At 40.5% G+C, this 21872-nt stretch overlaps 1 protein-coding gene and 1 pseudogene across 1 annotated transcript; one reads left to right on the top strand and one right to left on the bottom strand.

Annotated features, from left to right (window-relative positions):
- The window catches only part of LOC140931392 (uncharacterized), a 19790-nt pseudogene extending 4854 nt beyond the window's left edge, over window positions 1-14936 (top strand).
- On the bottom strand, window positions 124-2855 carry LOC140933633 (uncharacterized). The gene is made up of 3 exons (XM_073383621.1): window positions 2844-2855; window positions 1944-2224; window positions 124-395 (listed from the first exon to the last, which is right to left on the bottom strand). The coding sequence occupies exons 1-3, from the start codon at window positions 2853-2855 to the stop codon at window positions 236-238; spliced, it is 453 nt and encodes a 150-aa protein (XP_073239722.1). The 3' UTR covers window positions 124-235.
- Window positions 14937-21872: the final 6936 nt, after the last annotated feature.

Consider the following 21872-nt stretch of genomic DNA (forward strand, 5'->3'; position numbering starts at 1 on the left):
AATGGGCGTTCTTATAAAAAATAGTGTTTGGCAGGAAGAAAACCACTGTTTACTGATTTTTTTTTTCACGAATGCCAAGTTACGACATTAGTTACAGTGTGAATGTTGTATAAATACAAGAAAAACAATAGTTCATTAAAAAGAAAAGTAACATAAAAATATGCTGCTAGTTAAACAAAGAGTTTTGCACTGATGGAGTCACTCTGAGTGTTACGGCTGGGCCTCAAACTATCTATTAAGCTTTTTTTTCCACTTCCTCGCTAAAAGATGCGTAATCCATATCACCCATATCGTTTGCTTGGAATTCCAGTGATAAACCAGTGAAGGACTTTTTGATGGTGTCTTTCGAAGATGCGTATATCATTTTGTCTCCAATCTTTGTATCGTCGGGACACCTAAAGAGAAAAAGGGAAATAAGATGAAACGGGCTGGCTCGGCTCATGCCTTGTTTCCTTATAAAATTGTTGCTGTGTTGTATGAGAAGGCCGGCTGCCCCGTTTGCCGAGATCGTGGTTGCTTGAAGGAAGATCTCAAGAAGCGTGCCAGCCGGCCTTCTCATATAAAAACAACAACAGTTTTATAAGAAAACAAGGCATGAGCAGGCCACTCTAGCTAACTAGGCTGGCTCACCTCATATAAACAGTCCCTAAGTAGAAATGAGAACCAGGCAATAAGAGTGTACTTCATCACACAAACTTAAGCTTAAGAGGTGTACCCAACACCTTTTTGATTTAATAATAGGGAACTTTAGCATCGACGACGGCTACGGCAGCGAAAAAGTCACTTTTAAAATGAATTCGCGTTTATTCCAATTCACTGAAAATGTCAAATGTGGGCGAATTTCACTGGAGTTGATTTCTTGGCGACCGGACTCAAGCTTAGAAAGAGAAAGGAAAATTCGTCGTCGCTTGTTTACGTTCTCCATAAATCGTGAAATTAAGCATTTTCACGTCGTAATCGTGCAGTAACGGCAAAGAAATGTACAAAAACGTGTGATACATGTGCAAAGTTGTTGTTTTGCTAATCAAACCTATTGTTTTTTTGCCGCTCTCGTTGCCGTCGCCGTCGTCTTTTCTAAAGCTCCCTGATCTCTTGACGAATGCATACATCAATTCAGGGAGCAAGGGTGGCACCGTGGTGAGAGCAGTGGTTAGAGCACTCACCTCTCACCAGTGTGGTCCAGGTTTAAATCCCGGCGTCGACTCTATCGTATGTTGGTTGGTTTTGTCGTTGGTTCTCTACCTTGCACGGAGAAGTTTTTTTTCCGGTTCTCCGGTTTTTATCCTCCAACAATCTAGTTTTCACAGGGTCGTAAGCGATGGATTCGTAAGCAGAGTCAGAAGGAAATAGAAATGTTCTGGTTATTCTGACTCCAGTTCTGCAGCCTACGTGTCAGGTATTCGAAAGGGGAAGGGCACGGGAATTTTAGGGAGGGTGGGAGGAGGGGAGCGCCTGCAAGAGCGCTATTATTGTCACCATCCCGCCTACTTATTATGTATGCAAAAATGACGCAACTGTGAACGTCTAACCATGTGTTACTGCTGGTTAAGGTATTCATTATTTTTACATCTCTCTGGTAGATGTGAAAATGGAAAAGACCATAGCGTCCTTGCAGGCGTTCCTTATACTCCTCTTCGCGCGCCTTTCTGCCACGCAGACAACCAATTCTGTAGACTTGCCATAAGTCGACTGCGTTTTCGCCGAAGGCGCGAGGGACGCTGGCGAAGCGAGCGAAAGGGAGCGACGAAGTATTCTGTTGCACTTATAACTCCCCTTACCACTCAGAGTTTTGATTTTCACTGGGTTAATAACTTATTTTGAAAATAAAATGTTCTTACAACTCTGACTGTTGAACAAGTAAAATCCAGCCTAAAATGTCTTGAGACTAAAGGAAAATTTTATGCCCGGTCACTAATTAAAAATGCAGAGACAACCTCACTCACCAAAAGATGAATGCCAACTTATTAACCATCCGGCCACTCTTCATCATAAATCCAAAATCATACAAAATATATCGTGGCTCCTTGCTGAGTTTCGCCTTCATTTCATCAAACTGTGCTTTATCTTCTTCTTTTGCTTCTGTTTTGCATGGATCACCACACACGTCAACAATAATTTTCTTCTTTCCTTCAATTTTAAAAAATGCATACTTGTGTGTGCTTTTCAACTTTATCTCATTAAACAAACCGTTGATTTCAGCATCGACTTCTATCCCTGACATAGACTGTATCAAGAGAACATAAGAATAAAATTAAGTAATCTAAAAAACCTTATTAAGGGCAAAGCCTCTCAACTCTGGGTATCTTCTTGTAGCGCCCAGATTCAATAGGTAGAAAGTGGAAGAAATTCGCATTTTGGTTACTGCCACTCTGACTTGTCTTAGCGTTCTTTATTAAATCAAGATAATATTCAAATCTGACTTCGTTTTTCACTTCACGGTACAGGCTTAATTTATTTTCAATTGAGGAGTCGAATTTATCCTTGTTCAGTCTTTTCGACCAATATTCCTGGTATTCTTTAAACAAATTTCTTTTAAACATTCTAACCAGGTAAGGACATGTCCTGTAGTCAAGATGTGACAGATTTGGAGTATAATCACTTAATTTGGTAAAGTGTAATAGGTGTGTTACAGTAGTAAACCATGAATACTTACCTACATTATTTAAATGGATGTTTATCGCTAGGGCGCTATTTAAAATTGGGTCATTTTGTAAGGTAAGTAACCATAAGAAGTACTTAAAAATTCTAGTGTAAACAATAAGATGAAGAAGAAAACGTCCGAGTTCTCCCTTCACAGCATGGTTTCTTGCTTTAGAGTGAACCCCTAAGGCCATTTTGCATACCTTGTTATGCATATTCTCGAGGTTTGGCGACCCTATATTAAGAGTTAAGAACGGCCATCTACAATTTCATCAAAGCACTCTAACTACTTACCATTGTGATGGTTGATCGTGACTTTTAGTTTCAAAACCCCTTGAAAACAAAATAGTGTAGGGGCACCGCTCTGGCCTGCTGATTGCCCGTTGAATGATTAAAGTAGCTTCACTGATTTGCTCTGGTCCAAGGTTATTGATCTGCTCCGAGCTCCCAGAGCGCATTCGAGTGCCAACAACCTGCTGTGATTGGTCGAAACCTAGCGACTATTCAAAAGTTCTTTTGTACAAAGAAACAACAGCATCCTTTGAGGGATTACAACCGTTATTTTGGTTGTGCTATCGAATACTTAAAGTGGCTTTAAATTCAATGTTGTGACGCTGTAGTGATGACAGTTAACTTCAATTGAACATATTTTGATACCAATCACCACGAAGTGGTTGCTGGAATAAGTGCGCAGTACTTTTCAGAACGTGTTCTGTTAACTCTGATTACACAATATATACGACAAAAGCTTTGTTTAAAAAATAAAAAAGGACGCCGACCGAGATTAGCGAAACTACATAAAAGGTTAATAGGTGGTTTTCATGCATCTCCGGGAGACACAATTAACAATGGTGAAATGAATAAATGCTGATGGACAAACAAAGCGAGCTAATGAGCGATCTTTTGTTTACCGTCCACCACCATGGCGGCGATTGACGAGTAGGTAAACACGTGAGAAATTACAGTGTTTTTACGAGAATCTAATGTCAAATAATTTCCGTTAAATGGCTGTTCTAAAAAATAAATATTAATTGTAAACTAAAGCTACAAAGCAAAGGATTGTCCTAAAAAAAATTTGGGGGAGTACCTGTGCTTGAATTTCTCCAGAGGCTTGCTTTAGACTCCATGTTTTTGTCTGTAATTTTCCCGGGACTTGCTTACAGACAAATGTATAGAAAATGTTAAAAAGTGGTTCTAGGTCTTCTATTTCATGTAACGCCCTCAAATCTTTTCAGGAGAATCCTTAGGAGTGAAGCTTTAGTTTACAAATCATATTTAGATTTAGTGTCCGTTGTCCGTACTAGAGAGTCCGTATTACAGAGTTTTTTTTTTTCGGGACAGTGGAAACTGTCCGTATTAGAGAGGTGTCGGTACCGAGAGGTATTGTTCTTTTTTGAAACGGCAACACTAAACAACAAAACGAAATCAAAGGCTCCTGTGAGCCAGCTCATGGATGAATTCGATAAGTGTAGAAAAGACAGTTCAATAAGTCAACAAGACCCTCATAATGGGAGTACATTGGTTTGTCGGCGTACCTGACAATTTGTGAGACGGAGTCAGGGCTGTGTATTACTAACTTCCGCCAATGAACAAAAATAGGCAAGTTATCCTTTTGAAACAAGAAACGATGACGTGACTAGTTTGGTCTAACCTGGTCAACTTTTGGCGTTTTAAAATGCTGTTAAAAAGCAGTGAAGCATATTATTAAGTTTTAGTTTTGTTTCTGTCTGATATTGCATTAGCTGCCATATGACAGTCAACAATTTTGGCAATAATTTGCACTTTTAATTTTCAATAGCTGCTCCCGGCTTATTGTTGATTCAAGATTTCCATATGTTTCTTCGTTGCTAGATTTTTTCTAGTTTTCGTAAGACTGTCGGAATTAGAGCTTTAGCCAAAACGCTTGAAAAACGTAAGTTTTTTAAAAGAATACCAGGTCGATGGTGAGACATTAAGATTTGATCCTAATTGTTCGCTTCAATAATAAACATACTCGTTTCCGTATATCTCTGGCACGTCTGATCCATTACTCGCTCATTTTTGGACACCACCACACTTGGGAAGATTTTCTTGTTCTGCAAAACTTGTGCATCAAAGTTCATCGTTGGCCGCAACCTTTTTCACAGAGTCCTTCTCTCTTCCTCTCTCCAGGATTAGAAAGGGTCCTTGGAACGAAGTTTCGTTGACTGTTAAATCCAATGACGTCATATCTTGTACAAGGGCTGCGGTTTCCAATGCAATGAGGGGTTGAGGGCGTTTCAGGAGTGAACAGTGCTGTATATGGTGTTAAGCTGACATTGCTGAGAACATTTTATCAGATATGTATTGTACAGTCTGCTGAGAACAATGAGGCTGAAATCTAAAGTCTTGATTTTCTCTTTTTAAAATAGTACATATAACGTATATAACTTCTTTGTAAACTTTGTATTTGAGGCATTTCCTTTTTGTTATCTTTAAGATTGCTTTTCGTGCATCCTTTGTCCCGTTTGTCAAGATGTTTATTGACCAGTTTGGCTACTGGGCACCGTGTATAACTGCTGTTTATCATGTCAGGTAAGGTACAACCAAATGATCTGCAAGGGGTATTCACTTATAGTAATCAACAAAACTATACCCATCTCACTCTCTTCTCCCCAGAGGCCTATTTTTGTCGTGAGGAGGTTGGGGAGAGGAAGAAAAGTGAGCGCGCGCGGAGGATGATGGGAAGGGGAACGAGATGAACATAGGCTTCATCGAGTCTTCCTCGCAAATCCGGCGCTATCTTGAAATGCATTACAGAGCAGAGCGGTCCGCGTTGGATCCCATCGACCTTAACCCTTTGGTCACCTTATGAAGTTTACAAAATGTAGTATTCTTTATTGCTTCTACACTACACTTAGATGAAATTCTGCTCAGCAAATGTTCATCAAAGTATATGTCTCTTAAATTTTTAAGGAAAAAATCATTCCGAAGAGCGTGAGTGGTTATCGAACCCGGAGTGTAGGTTCTGCAGGCCATCACCTTACCACTAAGCCACTGAGGGTGACTTGATTTGAACTTATACAGCAACGCTCCTAACGTAATCGAGTCAGTGCTTAACCCAATTCACTATTTTCAGGGTTTAACCCAAATTTCCCTAGTCAGTGTTTAACCCTAATCACTATTTTCAGTGCTTAACCCCAATCAGTATTGCTTAATCCTAACTACTACAACCGAAGCGATAAGGAATCCTATGTTGTGTAAACTTCATGAGGTGTCCGAGGTGGTTTAAGCCGATGGAAGACAATGCTAACCGAGCAGAGCAGAGGCTCCCTCATTTTCGACGTTTTGAGATCGACACTCACATGTACATCATTAAGGACTGGTTTAATGTTAAACCGTGTTTAGTGTTGTTAACTATTTAGGTTCTAAACGCGTTCAGCTTTGGAGTGTATTGTAGGGGTTATTATGTGGAGGTGCTGAAATGTGCCGCATTAAATAAAGTTCCGAATATTGTCAGGTTATTAATAGTTGTTCTCTGTTACTCGCTGTATATGCCCTAGCCTGTGTTACGTAGCATGACCAAGGCCCGTTTAAAACGTCTTGTGTAAAGTAGAACTGTAGGATCTTCAGTCATTTTTTTAAAAACGCGAGTAGAATAATGAGCGCCCAGAGAGTTCTCCTGCGCCTTAAGTTTTATTCCCTTTCTTTTCAAACGGCAACCGCACAGATTTTATTTGCGCCAATACTAAAAATTGTCAGAGAGATAATAAATTATCGAAAAAAAAAAAATGGTGGTGATTGATTACTGCGGGAATTCTTTTTCAGTATGGGTGTTATGGAAGGCCTTACTTATAACGAAACTATGGACAGACTCAAGACACTTTACTGGCCAACACTAAAGGCATGCTAGATGATATGGCCCGCAGTCATGGTAAGTGAAATAAGCATCAAGATTACCGGGCCTGGGTTGTAATTCGCCATTTCGAGTTTGCGCACGAGACTTGGTCGGTGTTTTGTAGAATTGTATTTTGAGACTGTTTTGGGACATCCAGCGCTTCTTCTATAACGGAGAGGAGAAGTGTGACGTCACGTTACTATGGTAACAAAATTTCTGGATCACAACAGTAGGGACCTTAAGCAACGACGACGGCGACGGCAACGAGAAAGAATAAAAAAGCAATAGTTTTCCTTTTTGTTAGTTCAATAACCACACAGCAGTTCAATAAGTACACAACAGATCACTAACCACACCAGTAGTTCAATGACTACACATCAGTTCATTGAGCGTAAACTACATGCAGCTGCGGGAAGAATAGCCACATATACGTTAGTTATTTTTTAATAAGAATGCATAGCATTAAGTAAGTGGTAAATAAATACTCATTTAGCTATGGTACGAGAACTAAATAGATAAATAGCTATGTTACACTGTTATTAAGTTCTAGCGAGCTCACTAATATAGACGGGAACATAGACTGATGTTATTTTAAAACATTTAGTCCGCTCAGAAGGTCTGTCATTCTCATCAGGGGCACAGTGAACAGACCTGGAAAGAGAGTCAGCGCCGAAAGGGTAAAGCCAACTCGGTCCGGAGAAAACTATAAAACCCGAATCGCGCGCGTTAATAAAGCAGAAAAAATACAGTTAACCGTGGATGAAATCTTGTTTTTGGACTCTCTTTCCGCACGTTTCAAACCGTGGTACCACAGCTGGCCCTACGTGCTTGAGTTGACTACCATCAATCTATGTTTAAAAATAGTTATTTTTACCGTACAAATCCTGAACTTCTAACTTTCTTGGTTGTTTCAAACTTGAAAGGCAGCTGCTCGTTTCCTGACCATATTTCAAAATTCTGCTTAATTGTTTGTGTGTGTGTATGTCACCTTCATCACATTTATTTATTTATGTATTTTTTTAGCTTAGCCCATAATGGAAATGGTTAACTAAAACAATGCTGTACATTTTTTAAAGACATAAACTTTATGTCATTTAATTCTATATCTTCTTTGGAATAACAAAACCGAACTAGTGAGAAAAAGGCCTCACTTGGACACTAGGATTACTGTGACGTAACTCCTTCAAGTTGCGCGCGAAAGTTCACGGCGGTTGCCGGTTATCATTTGAAGAAATTGCGCGTGATATGAAATGACGTAAGCCAACGAGTGAAGAAAACAAAGTGCAGTCATCCTACCAGTTGTTTTTATTCAAACTGCGGTGAGTTAGACGCATTTGAAACTTTATTTCTAATTCGTTTTGGAAAGAAAACTGTTGGTACCTTGCTGAGGCATCGCCTGCAATTGTTATGATCTCTTATATTTGCACAAACATTATCATATCGAAAGCAGATTTTTGAAGTATGGTCAGGAAACGAGCAGCTGCCTTTCACGTTTGAAACAACCAAGAAAGTTGGAAGTTCAGGACTTGTACGGTAAAAATAATTATTTTTAAACATAGATTGATGGTAGTCAACTCAAGCACGTAGGGCCAGCTGTGGTACCACGGTTTGAAACGTGCGGAAAGAGAGTCCAAAAACAAGATTTCATCCACGGTTAACTGTATTTTTTTCTGCTTTATAAACGCGCGCGTTCGGGTTATTTAGTTGAAGTTTTCTCCGGGCCAAAACGTTAAATTGGCTTTACCCTTTCGACGCTGACTCTCTTTCCAGGTCTGTTCACTGTGCCCCTGATGAGAATGACAGACCTTCTGAGCGGACTAAAATTTTTTAAAATAACATCAGTCTATGTTCCCGTCTATATTAGTGAGCTCACTAGAACTTAATAACAGTGTAACATAGCTATTTATCTATTTAGTTCTCGTACCATAGCTAAATGAGTATTTAACACTTACTTAATGCTGTGCGTTCTTATTAAAAAATAACTAACGTATTTATGGCTATTTTTCCCGCAGCTGCATGTAGTTTACGCTCAATGAACTGATGTGTAGTCATTGAACTACTGGTGTGGTTATTGATCTGTTGTGTACTTATTGAACTGCTGTGTGGTTATTGAACTAACAAAAACAAAAACTGAGGTTTACATTACCAAAACAACAACTTTGCACGTGCATCACACTTTTCTGTACATTTCTTAGCTGTCGTTGCACGACTGGGACATCTTGAAGTGTAGTTTTTTCCGTAGAATTACTGACCAGTGGAATCCACTACCGTTAGACATTCGTGTTTCTGATAATGTAAATATTTTTAAGTCTAGAGTTAGGAAAATTTTCAGTGATTTTTAAGTCGCTTTTATATTTCTGTATTTTCTGAAACTATTATTTTATTGTGTTTCTATACATTTTTAGGTGATCTGTCTTTATATGGGGTCTAGGACTACTTTACAGTTTATCCTTTGGTTTTTAATCCATAGATTGTAATAAATAAATAAATAGAGAATACTTCATGGAAAGTGCGGGCGTACGGTATTTGCGCACGAGTTGTTGACGTATCAGAAATCGAACGAGTGAGCGCAGCGAACGAGTGAGATTTCTGATACGAACACGAGTGCGTAAATACCGTACAAAGCACTTTCCATGTGGTATTGTGTTTATTATATATATAGTAAGATTTAAATTCTTGTTTATCGTCTTTAATGACAGACCAAGACAAAACTCTGTTACATGGATTCAAGTTAAAAACTCATGCAAGGATTATAACATAAGCTTGAATTTCTGCCAGAAATTTAACATTACAGCAAGCAAATAATGTTAAAATATTATTTCTCAACTTTAATCCGAGTCGGACTCCTCAATTCGGATTCTCTTCCACCTTTTTTCGGTGGTTTCGGTGACGGGACTCCTGGTTTGAATGGTCGGCGAGGTAGTAAGCGCATTAATGGGAATCTTAAATTGTCCTCCACTTATTACAGCTCTATCAAAAAAACTCATCGGGGTTTTACTAGTGCAAGTGCTCGCAGCAGCAGTTTCGTTAGTTGCAGTAGTTACTTGTGTTTGCGACGATGCTCGGCTTAAGATGCCCGATATGTTTTTTTGTTGATTTAGGTTCAAGCTACTATAGTTTGTTATGCTTTGCACGTTCTTGTGCCGACTTAACTGCATTATATGCGTTGGCGGAATTTCACTGTCATTAAGTTTTTGAATCATGTGTTTACGAGCACTATGGTTCGTGAGTCGCTCGTTGTTGATGTTTGCTTTTGAAGCCATTGTTTTCATCAAAGTGTTTAATTTATTTATACCCATAGGTGCCGATTTGAACCAGTGTTTTTTGGAGCCGTCTGTTTTCGTGTGGTTTATTCCCAAGTAGAATGGCGAATCGTCAGCCATCATGTTTTCCGGTCGCTTTTCACGGTAAATTTTGTACGCCACGACAGGATCTCGTTCATCACCAGTTGAAAACATTTTCGGGGAAACTTTTCGCACGTTTGAGGCGTCTACTCCAGACCTTGTTTTTGTCTGTCTTTCAATGTAAACTAGATATTCGTTACCTTGTGCGTCCTTACAAAGCTTTACATCTCCCCAGCACAAATCCCTATGCTCTTGACAACCACGCATTCCAAAATGAATGGTGTTGTTCAGCCAAACAGTATTCAACAATGATTCAGCAGAGGAAACTCCAAGCAACTTGTTTTCGTAAAGTATATCGACTTCCTCGTCCGTGATAGCCACAGCAGCTTTGTCCTTGTTGCCTCGGCCTGCTTTCTTCAGCTCTTTTTGTTTAGCCTGTAAACACTTTCTAAACAATTCAAATTCTTTATCGTTAATGATACTCTTGGTATAGTTATTTTTCTTCAAATGTCTTTCAATACTGGAAACAAGGCATCTTAAACTTGAAGGCTCATAATCCTCTCCGTCTTTACGTCTCACAGAACGAATAAACTCCGCAAGGTGCTTGTTTAATTCTGCGGGCTCTATGTCTTGCACTTCTCGCTCGTCGTTCTTTTCGTTTCTCAAAAACGTTTCCAGCAATTTCACATCTCGTTTCGTTTTCTCTTTCGTATTCCTGTTTTCGAGACTTTCCACGTAATCCTCGACTGAAGTATCGTGATCAACAAACCATTTCTCGTTCATACTTTTAAGCTTCAACACTTGCGAAAAGATTTCTTTAACAAAGTGAAATGCCGCCAGCTGAATGAAAATCACCTTTTTACGGCTCACCAACGTTAAAAAAAAAAAAAAAAAAAAAAAAAAAAAAAAAAGAAAAATAAAAAAAAAAAAAAATCACCTTTTTACGGCTCACACGTTAAAAAACATGATACGCAGCACCTGATTGGACGTATCGTTTTCCTCACACGTGGAAAAAGCAATACGCGCCATTTGATTGGCTGTCGGGTTCTTAGACCAGCTTGTGAACCAAATTTATTTCGCACCTTTTCAGTGGGTAAATCTCAGTACATATATAATAAATAAACTAGGGTATCTAAAAGATAGTAATGCTGCGGCACATTCTGTTGATACTGGCATTAGTTAGGCAATGAGACTTAAAAGAATCAAAAATGACATTGAATGTCCTATTTACATGTTGGAAAGTACTAGAATAATTACTATCAGTCTATAGAAAGAACTCGTGGGAACGTTGTTTAGAAAATGATCAAGTGGTTATCAACTCTGGTTTTCCCACAGTAAATTGTAGGAAATAATAGAAATTCAGATCGTTTATCCATATATTTAATATACGGTGCACAATATTTTCTCTGGAAACACAATACTTTTCTTGCTGTTTGTTGCATTTCACTAAGTAACAGTTATTTAGCTATATATTTATAGAAAACAACACCGCAAAAAACGGAAAAAAAAAAAGAAAGAAGGAATAAATAATTCAGTAGGACTCGAACCCGGCACCTTCTACTCGACGCGACTACGCCTAACCACTACACCACAGAGACTGATCACGTAGTTTGTAGGAAAAGTCTTTCAATTTATTCCTTTTCCATGAAACTTTCGGCGGCAAGATGACCGTCAGCCGCATTAACCGAGCTATTAACAGTGAAAAAACAATGTAAACGCATATTCCATGGCAATAAATGAACGAAAGAACATAATTATGCTTTTCAAAACGCCGATACACGTCCTTGTCTGCAAAGTAGGACACAAAACATATGTTTTGTTATCTCGATTTCCGCTGTTGATTTTGAAGCGAATGGTCAAAATGACATCCATTTTCGGCTCATACAGTTTCTTAAGAATAGCATTGCATGACATTTTCTCACTTTCACATCACCTTCTCGCAAGCTGGAATTTGTATATCCCCCGTGTTGCGGAGTCGAAGAGCCAATGCTCATCTTCTCGTCAGGTTTAACACCTGGACGAGTCAAAAAAGGCTCTTGAATTAAAATCCAATCCCCAAGTTAACCATCGTACTCATCTGAAAGACTCCTGCGTGTCTTAAAATTTGGTAAGACTTCTAACCGTGCTGTAGAAAATTTGCCTGCACAAAGAAAACTCTAAGTCTGAGCAGCGAACGATGCACTCTCTCACCCACCGAACTTACCCGTGTTTTTATTTGAGTAGTTCGTGGCGCAATGCACTCTGGTTAAATGCAATGCATTGTGGTAAAAGGTGTGGTTAAATGCAATGCATTGTGGTAAAAAGTGATGAATTCGAGAATTTGTCGCCCCTTATATATTTCCTTTAAATCCTGATTATGTTGCTGCTCGCTCCCTTCGGTCGCTCCGCAGCAATAAAGATATAAATAAAACCTTCTAACTTCACGGCTTAAAGGAGGACGTGAACACACTGCACAACGATTTCCTTTTTCTTTCGGTCCTTTCGGATTCAACCCCAGAAAATTTTCCCAACATTTGACAAATTAAATGAAACTGAATAAGATCGATGAAGTTTGAAACAGTGAAACTTCACTTTTTGAGTGACTTTTTCGGTTTGGTGTAACAACTTCTTTGGTGTAACAACTTCTCCTCTCTATTGGCTAACATGATAATTTCGTCCCCAAAACAGTTCCATAGTCCATTCAATATCACTGACATCAATCCATTCTTAATAAGCGCAGTCTCCAAATGGCGCATAGTAAACTGTACTAAATTTTACGATTTGGAGAGCCATTGTAGCTCTAAGAGTCTATGTACGATCGCCTGTGGCTGTACGACTTTGTTGGACGGCAGTTGTATCGCCAAGAGTTACTGGTTGTGTGAAGCTGTGTGCAAAGTGATAATACCTTGCATTGTTGTTTTCGGTGAACTAAGGAACGTGTAAAATGTTGATGACGGGCATTGACGGCAGTTTTGTTCTCGTTATTCCATTTTCATTGGGGAACTCTGGAGATTTATTTCCGAAAACAATTAAAAAAGAGGTCATTTCTGGCTTTTTGAGTTTTATTTTTTGTTTCAACCCGTCGATAAAATGAGCTTGGGATCGGGTGCTTTAGAAGTATAAGAAAGAGCCTGTAGCGCAAAAGGCAGCATCGCCTTGAAGGTAACCATGACAACCAAGCGAGTGAAAACTACCCAGCACCGTCACACATAAAAATTTCAGTGGAATAATTACCTCAACCCATACTTACCTAGCCAAGGGGGAGGAGTGGGAGCAGAAACCAGCAGTGAAATATCTTAAGCCGTGAATCAAAACGATCCGCAAAGATCAGCAAAGCAAAGCATTCATAGCTGAGTCATGCAATCACATGTTAGCCCCTGCGGACTGTGAAGCAGATTCGGGGGCCACCCCGTACTAGCTTGCCTGCCTAGGGCTCAACCGCTGACCCATTAGTGATGTCTCGAGGTTAATCTTCAATCGGCCGACTCTAACTCTCTCTAACCGGTTCTAATCTTTTAATCTGCCAAGGGTATGTATATCCCATCACGGCTCATGTGCAAATGTGCATATGGTTATGTTAAAATATAAACATGGTGCCAGTGTTAAGTGAAAAAAGTTCCTGGGTTAGCGTTTTTAAAGATGGCACATGACGGCCATTTTCAAAGCCTCCACTGACTGCTTTTCAATGACACTGTTTGGTAAAGAGTGCCAATCTCTGATTGTACGTGCAATAAAACTGTGTTGATATTTGTTTGTTTTGGCACTAAATTGTATGAATTTCTTAGGGTGGAATTGCCTAGTGCCCTCTGTCGCCTTTTAAATAATGTATAGGGTGAAAATTGTACAGCTGATAGACCAGAAACTACCGTATTTATTCGACTATAAGCCGAGCGATTTTTACACCAATTAAAACTGAAGTGAATTAAAATTTGGGCTCTAGAGGGGGTCTCGGCTTATAGCCGAAAGTTTTTGAAAAAAAAATTTTTCCGGCGCATGGAAACTCTACTAAATCGAGATGTATTTACGTATAACTATCATTGTGAGTCGTCCGACTTCCTTCCTTTCTCAAATCATTCCGAATTTTTGTGACAGTTCCAGGGGTAGTGCTATATTCAAGCTGTGGTCTAACTAAAGCAATAGGCTTGCTCTTTTATGATTTGAAATTAGTTGAGACACTTCGACCCATTAAGGGGCCTTTTGACGTTTTACTCACTTCCAAAGGGTAAATGAAAGCTTTTCCTCCCCCATCCACTCCATGCAATGTTGTGCCACTGTTCGAGGTTTCTATATAAAACAACAAACACTCTATTTTTGAATGAAGGGACAGGGGAGGGGTGTGGATTCTTTTGTTCCCTGTAGTTACTCTATTTGAGTACAATATCTCAACAATTTTGTCACCGATTTTTTGCTTACAGTACAATACCCCACGTTCGATATTGACCATTTCAGAAAAAAACCATAACATACCATAATGCTCTTTGTTTGTCACCCCAAAATTTTGCATAAGCATTGTTTTCAGTTTCTTTTGGGAGTTAAAATGGCACGAAGAGAAACTGAAAACAATGCTTATGCAAAATTTTGGGGTGACAAACAAAGAGCGTTATGGTATGTTATGGTTTTTTCTGGAGTGATCAATACTGATATATCACAATTCTAACATGACTGTACTCCCAGGCTTTAGGGACAAAATTGCACATTTTCCACGACTCCGTTGTCTCGCAATTCCCAGAAAAGACTTGAGCACAAACTAAACGAAATATAGAAATATGACCAGAAAGCCTCCGAGTCATGTTGGAATTTTAACATATTGAACGTGCGCTATTTAGCCACATTAAATTTGGGAAATACTTAATAGTCATTTCCAGGTTTTCCTCATTGATCTTTTTCTGATTGTCTCTGCAGATTGTTAATTTTAGGTTCATACCAGTTGCTCACCAGCTTAACTTTTGTCTGGCTGTCAGTTTGGTTTGGGCAACAATTTTGAGTGTCATACGAGCCTCCGAAGCAAGCCATGTTAAGGAAATTGAATCTATAGACACCATATCTATAACAAACTACTCTGTAGAAGCGACTCAGCAGTGACCATGGAGCGATGTTCCCTGGAGAAAGAAGGGAAAAAAAATCCGTTGCGCAAATTTTCGCGGCTGTCATCAGTTGTGCCACTCCAACTGTTGCTCGCTGCTGGCTCTCTGAGGATGAGGCTAGCCATGCTCCAATTCATGATGTCTCCTTATGAAGCCAACTGTGCTGCGTGCGTTTTGGAGGAAGTAGCCTGCATAGCAGACGCTTGAAAGTAGGAAGTAGTGGGCGCAAACGGCCCGTTCTTTCTTGTGCCCACTACTTCCAAGTGCCTGCTACGCAGGCTAGTGAGAAGAGAATTTTATCGTAAATATAACAGATTGATCATTCTTTAAAACGAAAATATAAATAGAATCTACGTTTTATGAGGCCAGTCTCCATTTTATTTTCTCTGTATATAAGGGACCGGTCATTATTTATCGCCTGGGGGGGGGGGGGATTTTGGGCTAAACACGATGAAATTTAGCCGATCCCCCCTTTAAATGTTATTTTATTGAAGTGATCCCCCTTCATAACTATATATAACTTTAGTGACCCCCCCCCCCCCCATGTCTTTGTACCCATATTCACCTTTCGACGTGTATATTTAGTGTTTTAAACGTTCATATACAGGTAGTATTTCTAACTATGATGTACTTACAGCATAATAAAGCCGTTATCGCGCAGTCTTTTTTTAAAAGTTTCTCTTGATCCGTGTCTTTTTCTAGTCTGGATCCAGACATCTGAATTCAGTTGACATACAAGCAGTCTTGCTTAAAACTGCAAAGTGCTTGAAACTGCAATCAGTGTTTGAAACTGCAAAGTTACTTTTTTTAGAGTGCCAAATAGCAGTCCGCTAAGTCCCTATCAGCAGGTCATATTTAGCGACAATTTTCAGAGAACCACACTCTAAAGTCATTTGCAGGCGATGAGTTGGCCTATTTAGAAGAAGCACATAGGCGAATCACTACACTGCACGAGGAACTTCAGTCCGCATCCAACAAGTTGACAACAGCGCATATTAACCTGTCAAAGAAGTTTCCTTTGTGCGCGAGAAAATCAACAATGTCAAGAAGAAAGAAGGAAAATAAGAGGAAGGTCCGAAAAACCAAGGACAAACGACTCAAGCAGAGGGCACGTCATCTCTGAGGAAACTTGACCTCAATCGAGGTCGCGGGGCAAATTTTCGGTTCAATCGAAGAGAATGATAGAGTTACTCCTGTAGATAGCATCAATGCTGACTTTGCTAAGAAACTAACAAGGCGTTTGCATCTAGACCCTTTGCTATGGCTACTAGAAAAGGGTATTTTTAGCACGACCCTAGCAAAAAATCTAGAGCAAGTAGCGGCCATTTTAAGGGCACAAAGTCCAGGGTCAACCTGCCGAAGAGGACTAAATGTTGCTGTTGAATCGGATGACGAGGCTCAAGAGGCAAATGAAGTTGTTGAATGGGATGATGAGGCTCAAGATGAAGCAGATGAAGCAGTTGAATCGAATTTAGTATAGAGCTGACACAGGACGCCCATTCCTGGAGAGGCGATAAATGGTTTATGTTTAAACAAACACGCTTTTTACAATGTTTCAGTTATCAGAAGTTTATATAGTTCACAATTTAGAATTCACCTGTCATGTTTAAAGATGAATATTAGCTAAGTCATGAGCACGTTATAAAAGGAAAAATATAAAAGCGTTAAAACAAAGCTTTCTCGATATAAATTAAAATGCACATGCACATTCGCCAGTGTGACAGACTTCCGTTTTTTAAATAAAATTGTGTTAGAACAAATTGAGTTTGCAAATGCTATCATCTCCCAGCAGAATTGGCAGATTTATGTTGTATGCTTTCAAACTGACATTGTTCAAGCAGATTTGAGTGGTCCCCCCTCTGAATCCTTCCAAAATTTTCAGTGATCCCCCCCTTTTGTGCTCTCAGTTACGACTGATCCCCCCCCCTCTGTTCTCCTAAAAATCAAGTGATCCCCCCAAAATCCTCCGACCCTCCCCCCCCCCAGGTGATAAATAATGACCGGTCCCTAAGTACTGCTATTATTACATATAGCTACACTTGTAAAAGTTTTTTTAAATTGGCCCCTACTGGATACCGGTTTCAAAAAGTTGTTAGTTCAATGATTGGATTCACTGGTTTCGTGTGGACGGAAGACCTCGTGGTCGGCAGGCGTATTTTGCAGGGCAGAAGATTTGGACGTTGGACTGACAGAGAGTTGGGGCGAGTCAAAACAAACTTCCAAGGGAGAGGTTGATCCTTTATAATTTTCCAGTTGCTTTTATGATGGCGGCCGCGATCAATGTACCTCTAAGTCGCGCCAAAAAAAAAGAAAAAAAAACCAAACGCCGGCATGGAGCGTGGGAGCCAGGTTGACAAAGGGGAAAAGATAAGATAAGATAACAAAACAAGTCCAAAAACACGATAAGACGTTACTTTTCCTTTTGTCAGTCTCGCTCACTGTGCTCGTCTCTCGCGTTTCGTGTTGGACTGCGTCTTTCTTCTCGCTCGGCTGAGTAAGGGTTGATTTGCACTGTTACGTAATTTTCACACACAGTTGAATTTTTTGGAGGGTAAATTCAAGAAGTCAAGGTGCGCAGAGGGTACTCCCCTATGAAAATGATGGGGGTGCTAGTCGTACCTTTCAGGGGTTTAAATTTGTGGATTGGTACCGCCTATTTGTTGTTGTTGAATTGGTACCTCCGAGGGGTGAAAATGAATTTGCACACGCCCATAAAACAAGGTTCTGGTACCTTTTAGAGGTGTTCTCGAAATTTTCCGATGAGCACCCCCATCACTTTTAGAGAGGAGTACCCCTCCCCCCTCCCCCGGGGAATCTTGCTTATCAAAAACACGTTTTTTTTCTTTTATCTCGCTAATATTTCTTACGCTTGTCATCAAGACCTTCGCCGATAACTGGCTACCAACCTCATTTTTCCCTAGCTATCGGTTTGGGGTAGCTGTCAAAGGACCCTCTATTGTTCTCGAGACATACCCAAGCCCCAGACGATAAAAATTTCTCCGAGGTAAGTTACCTAGGGAAAAATCTGTCACACTTGAAAGTTTCTGTAGGTAAACTGTCCACAAGTCGAGTTTACCCAGGTAAAAAGTCTGTAGGGTGACCACAGCTAGGAATGATCTGACAGCTCATTCGACGGGGAGCCACAGGGGAATTGGAGGTGCAATTCAAATTCCAGAGACGTAGTTGCAATCACTCCTTCCTTTTCTCACCCCGCCGCCAGAAAGCCCCGGAGGGCTTGCTCGCAGGCTACTATTAAGTCTATGGAAGTCATTATTGTTGCAAATTCCTGATAATATTTACGTTACTATGTTTGATACCATTAAATAATAAACTTAAACTTACTCTTGTTTCTCACTTAAGGCTTAATTTTAAAGTAGTCACTTGGATTATTAATATTGGAGGGGAGGACTGGGTGATATGATTTTAATTCTGGGGGGCTGGGGTGGGGTATATTTTACTGATGTTGCTACACCTTTTCAGAATTAACTTCACAATTTGCTAATCACGAGTTAACGATGAATTATATATTTGCTCAACAGCGACTGTTAAGCGCGAACATATATGGATCGGGAACTGCTCCACTCGCTCATGTGCATTTTAACTTTCTGGAATTGCTAGTTGTAAAGAAGGCAGGAAAAAGACTAGACTTGCTACAAGTCGACCTAGTTCTTATCCCGACCAGAAAAAAACCTTGGGAAGCGAGCGTCATCAAGGTCGCTCAGCGACTGAGCAAGCGACGAACTCGCGAGGTTATCATGACATCCTGACCTGTGAATTTTTCCACCGGTAAATTTCGCGCCAAACAGGTAAGAAAAGTCCTTTAAAAAGGCATAACCAACTAGGAAAAAAAATTTAAAGGACTTTTAATTACAAAGTCTAGAAATAGACTTAAGGTGAAAGTACCTAGTTTTCTGGAAAAATACACTTGTGAGCTTAAAACAGCCAAATCTGCACATAAAATGACAAATTGGGTGAAACAAAATCAGACCATTTTCGATTAACTCATGCATTCTCACAAACAGCCTACGCGGTCCCTGGTATCGCTTGTGACGTCATCAGTTTGAACGGTCGTAGACAATTTTGATATCTACGGCTGCTGATATCTATTATGTCTATTATTAAGACCAATTAAACTTGTGCAGGCCAGGGAAGAGATATTTCAAACAATATCCGCCGCAGTAGTGATGCAGGCTACTAATGGGACTAACCAATCACAGCGCAGCAAAAATTTTTTCCACCAATCAGCATCGAGCATACAGCCCATGTGACTTCATTGACGTCACAATGCCCATATTTGGGCATCAAAGTCACGTGACCCCATAGGGAAAAGAACACGCCCACACAAGGGTTTGATCCACATACTTGGCATAGTTTTATTGACCGCGTAGAGCCTAGGTACAAGCGGGGCGCATACGCAGTTCAGCCCCAATCCCCTCGCATCCCCGTCAGTCAACAAAAACACACTGTATAGAGGTCAACATATTTATTACAAAAACAAAAATCGCGAGTGTCCTAAGTTACATCCGGGACGTGTGTGACGCCCGAGTGACGTCACGCCCATTGTTTTACATGAAATACACATTACGAAGAAAGGGTGTTTGCTTCCTGGCTGAAGGAGTCATGAGCAATGGATTAGGCCATGGAATGTAATGGTGGAAACCTATCAAGGACCAAGGTTTGGATAAAGGACGACGTAAATCAAAAAGAGTGGCTGAAACGAAAGGAGGGGTGATTAGAGCCAAGAAGCAAACTGAATAAGAAACACTCGACCATTGGTATGCACGAGGCGGTGTCTTACTGTCCAATGAATGACTAGAAAAACAAAAAAAGACTTAATTACAAAGTGGGACGTGTGTGACGCCCTCGTGGTGTCACGCCCGGGAAAGATTGTACACAAAACAATTCGATTAATATCCAGTCTTGGTTAAAATTAAAATGCTCTAGGATCCAAAGCGTTTCTGGGAAAAAAAATTAACGTTTTAGTTTGAACAGATAGAGTAAGCTGGACCATCCTTGATGATTGACAATACAAAGTTTATGAGGGATGGGCCAGCTTCGGAAAATCATGACATCTTGTAAGACCCAAAAAGAATCTAAAATAGATTTAAAAAAATGATCATGAACATCCAGCAGGGGTGGCGCCACCATGCAGACCTCCCCCTGCCGGGTGTTCAGAATTCCCATTCCATGCTGTCCATCATGGCACAGCCCCGACAGGGTTCATGGAGGGTGGACACGTGCCGTAAATAAATCCAGCAGCGTTTACACACAAAATATAATTGGCCCGTCAAATTTTGGAGGGACCTTGAATGTTGGTCCATCACCTGGGCAATGGCTGAAAAAGGAAAGGGAGATAAATGGCTCGCATGACAAAATGAGAATCTGAAAAAAATAAAAAAAAAACAGGTTTTTAAGGACGGGGTGGGTACCCCATGCCTTGCAACATCTCACACCAATGACAAGGCGTGTGTAAGTCACTGGCACGACGAAAAGACAGATAACAACGACAACAGAGTAATTTAATGGGTCTCGGTAATGGAAGGGTGAGCCCCGATCCAGTGTACCACTGCACGATGCTGCCGAGGAAACACCATGCAGCGGAGGTACCATGAACCCTGTGGGTACTGAGAATGGTATGCGAATCTACGAGAAAATGAAGAATGATTAATCTTGTGAGCCCATAAGTAAATGAACAAGACGGTCTTGCATCCAGCCTCTGTACCCATAGATTTCAATCATGATAATCACATCTAAAAATTTAATAATAATGGGCTAAACTCATGAGTAAGTAATTGATATCGTCTCGGAGCCGGTGGTTGTTCTTGAGGAAGAAATGCGCACCTAGAAAGCAGTGTGATTGCAGAATTGCATGAGATGTGGAACACTATGAATATGGTATCGTTGTTACAAGGCAAGGATCCACCCCCATTGGTCCATAGTAGAAATTACATCTGAAACGTTTCATGAAGACTAATTACACATCGAACAGTACTATAATGACATCGCAATTGCACGGGTCTAATCCATCCTCCATAGTGTTTTAATGTATAATGAAAGCCTACAAAGAGGTGGAAAGTCGAATCAAGACGGGAATACTGGTACGAAAAAAACCGGATTGCAAAGGGCGGATCCATTGCGTATGATGACGCAACAGGCAATGCGTGGCTGTAAAAAAAAATTTAAACTAAAATTAATCCTCTAAAAAACCTAAGGCAGCCAAGTCCGGTTCACCCACAGGACCCTGGTGCCGGAGAAACGAATTGATCCTAAAAGTCATACGTAGAGGCCAATCATCCCAGTCCCGATGGTTGGGGTCCCCACTCTGCACAAAATCGACAATATCATCTTCAGTGAGGGACCCCTCTCGGTTGCCAGCAATCACATCATCTAAGCTTAATCCCTCCATCATTCTCTCACAGTGGTTACACACCCCGCCATGAGTGGGATGGGCGACCCATTGATAAATGTGACAGACAGGCTGATTCTCCACAAACTCCCAAGAATCTAATAAAAAAATGAAAATCAACACGAACAGGTTGGGACCCAGAACCGCGCGGCCCAATTGAGTCGAGCTCGTCGAGGGCAAAGACACAGGTGGACAGGCCACAGCACGGTGCGTAGAAACTCAAACCCCTTGAACACGTCTAGGAATCAAAAAAGGGAAATAAGGGAAAAAAGGGACCCACACCCGAAAAAAAGGAAAGCCATAACACTTACCAGCCATTCTTCGGCGATGGACCTCGTGATCCAGTTTCCGGGCAACGGGGTGGTCCCACGGCAGTGTCTTGGCCCAATCACGGAGTTCCTCATGAGTGCATCGCCGGAACAAGGCGCGGAAACATTCCTTTCCCATCGGGAGGTGGTGAAGAATCTTCAACATCTCGAACAAAACAGCAATCGGTACCGAGTACAACACGATAGACTGGAGCGAACTCACCATTTTGACCAGCACAACTGAACAAACTGGAA

This window comes from Porites lutea, chromosome 1 (assembly GCF_958299795.1).
Source record: "Porites lutea chromosome 1, jaPorLute2.1, whole genome shotgun sequence".
In the NCBI taxonomy this organism is placed as follows: Eukaryota; Metazoa; Cnidaria; class Anthozoa; order Scleractinia; family Poritidae; genus Porites; species Porites lutea.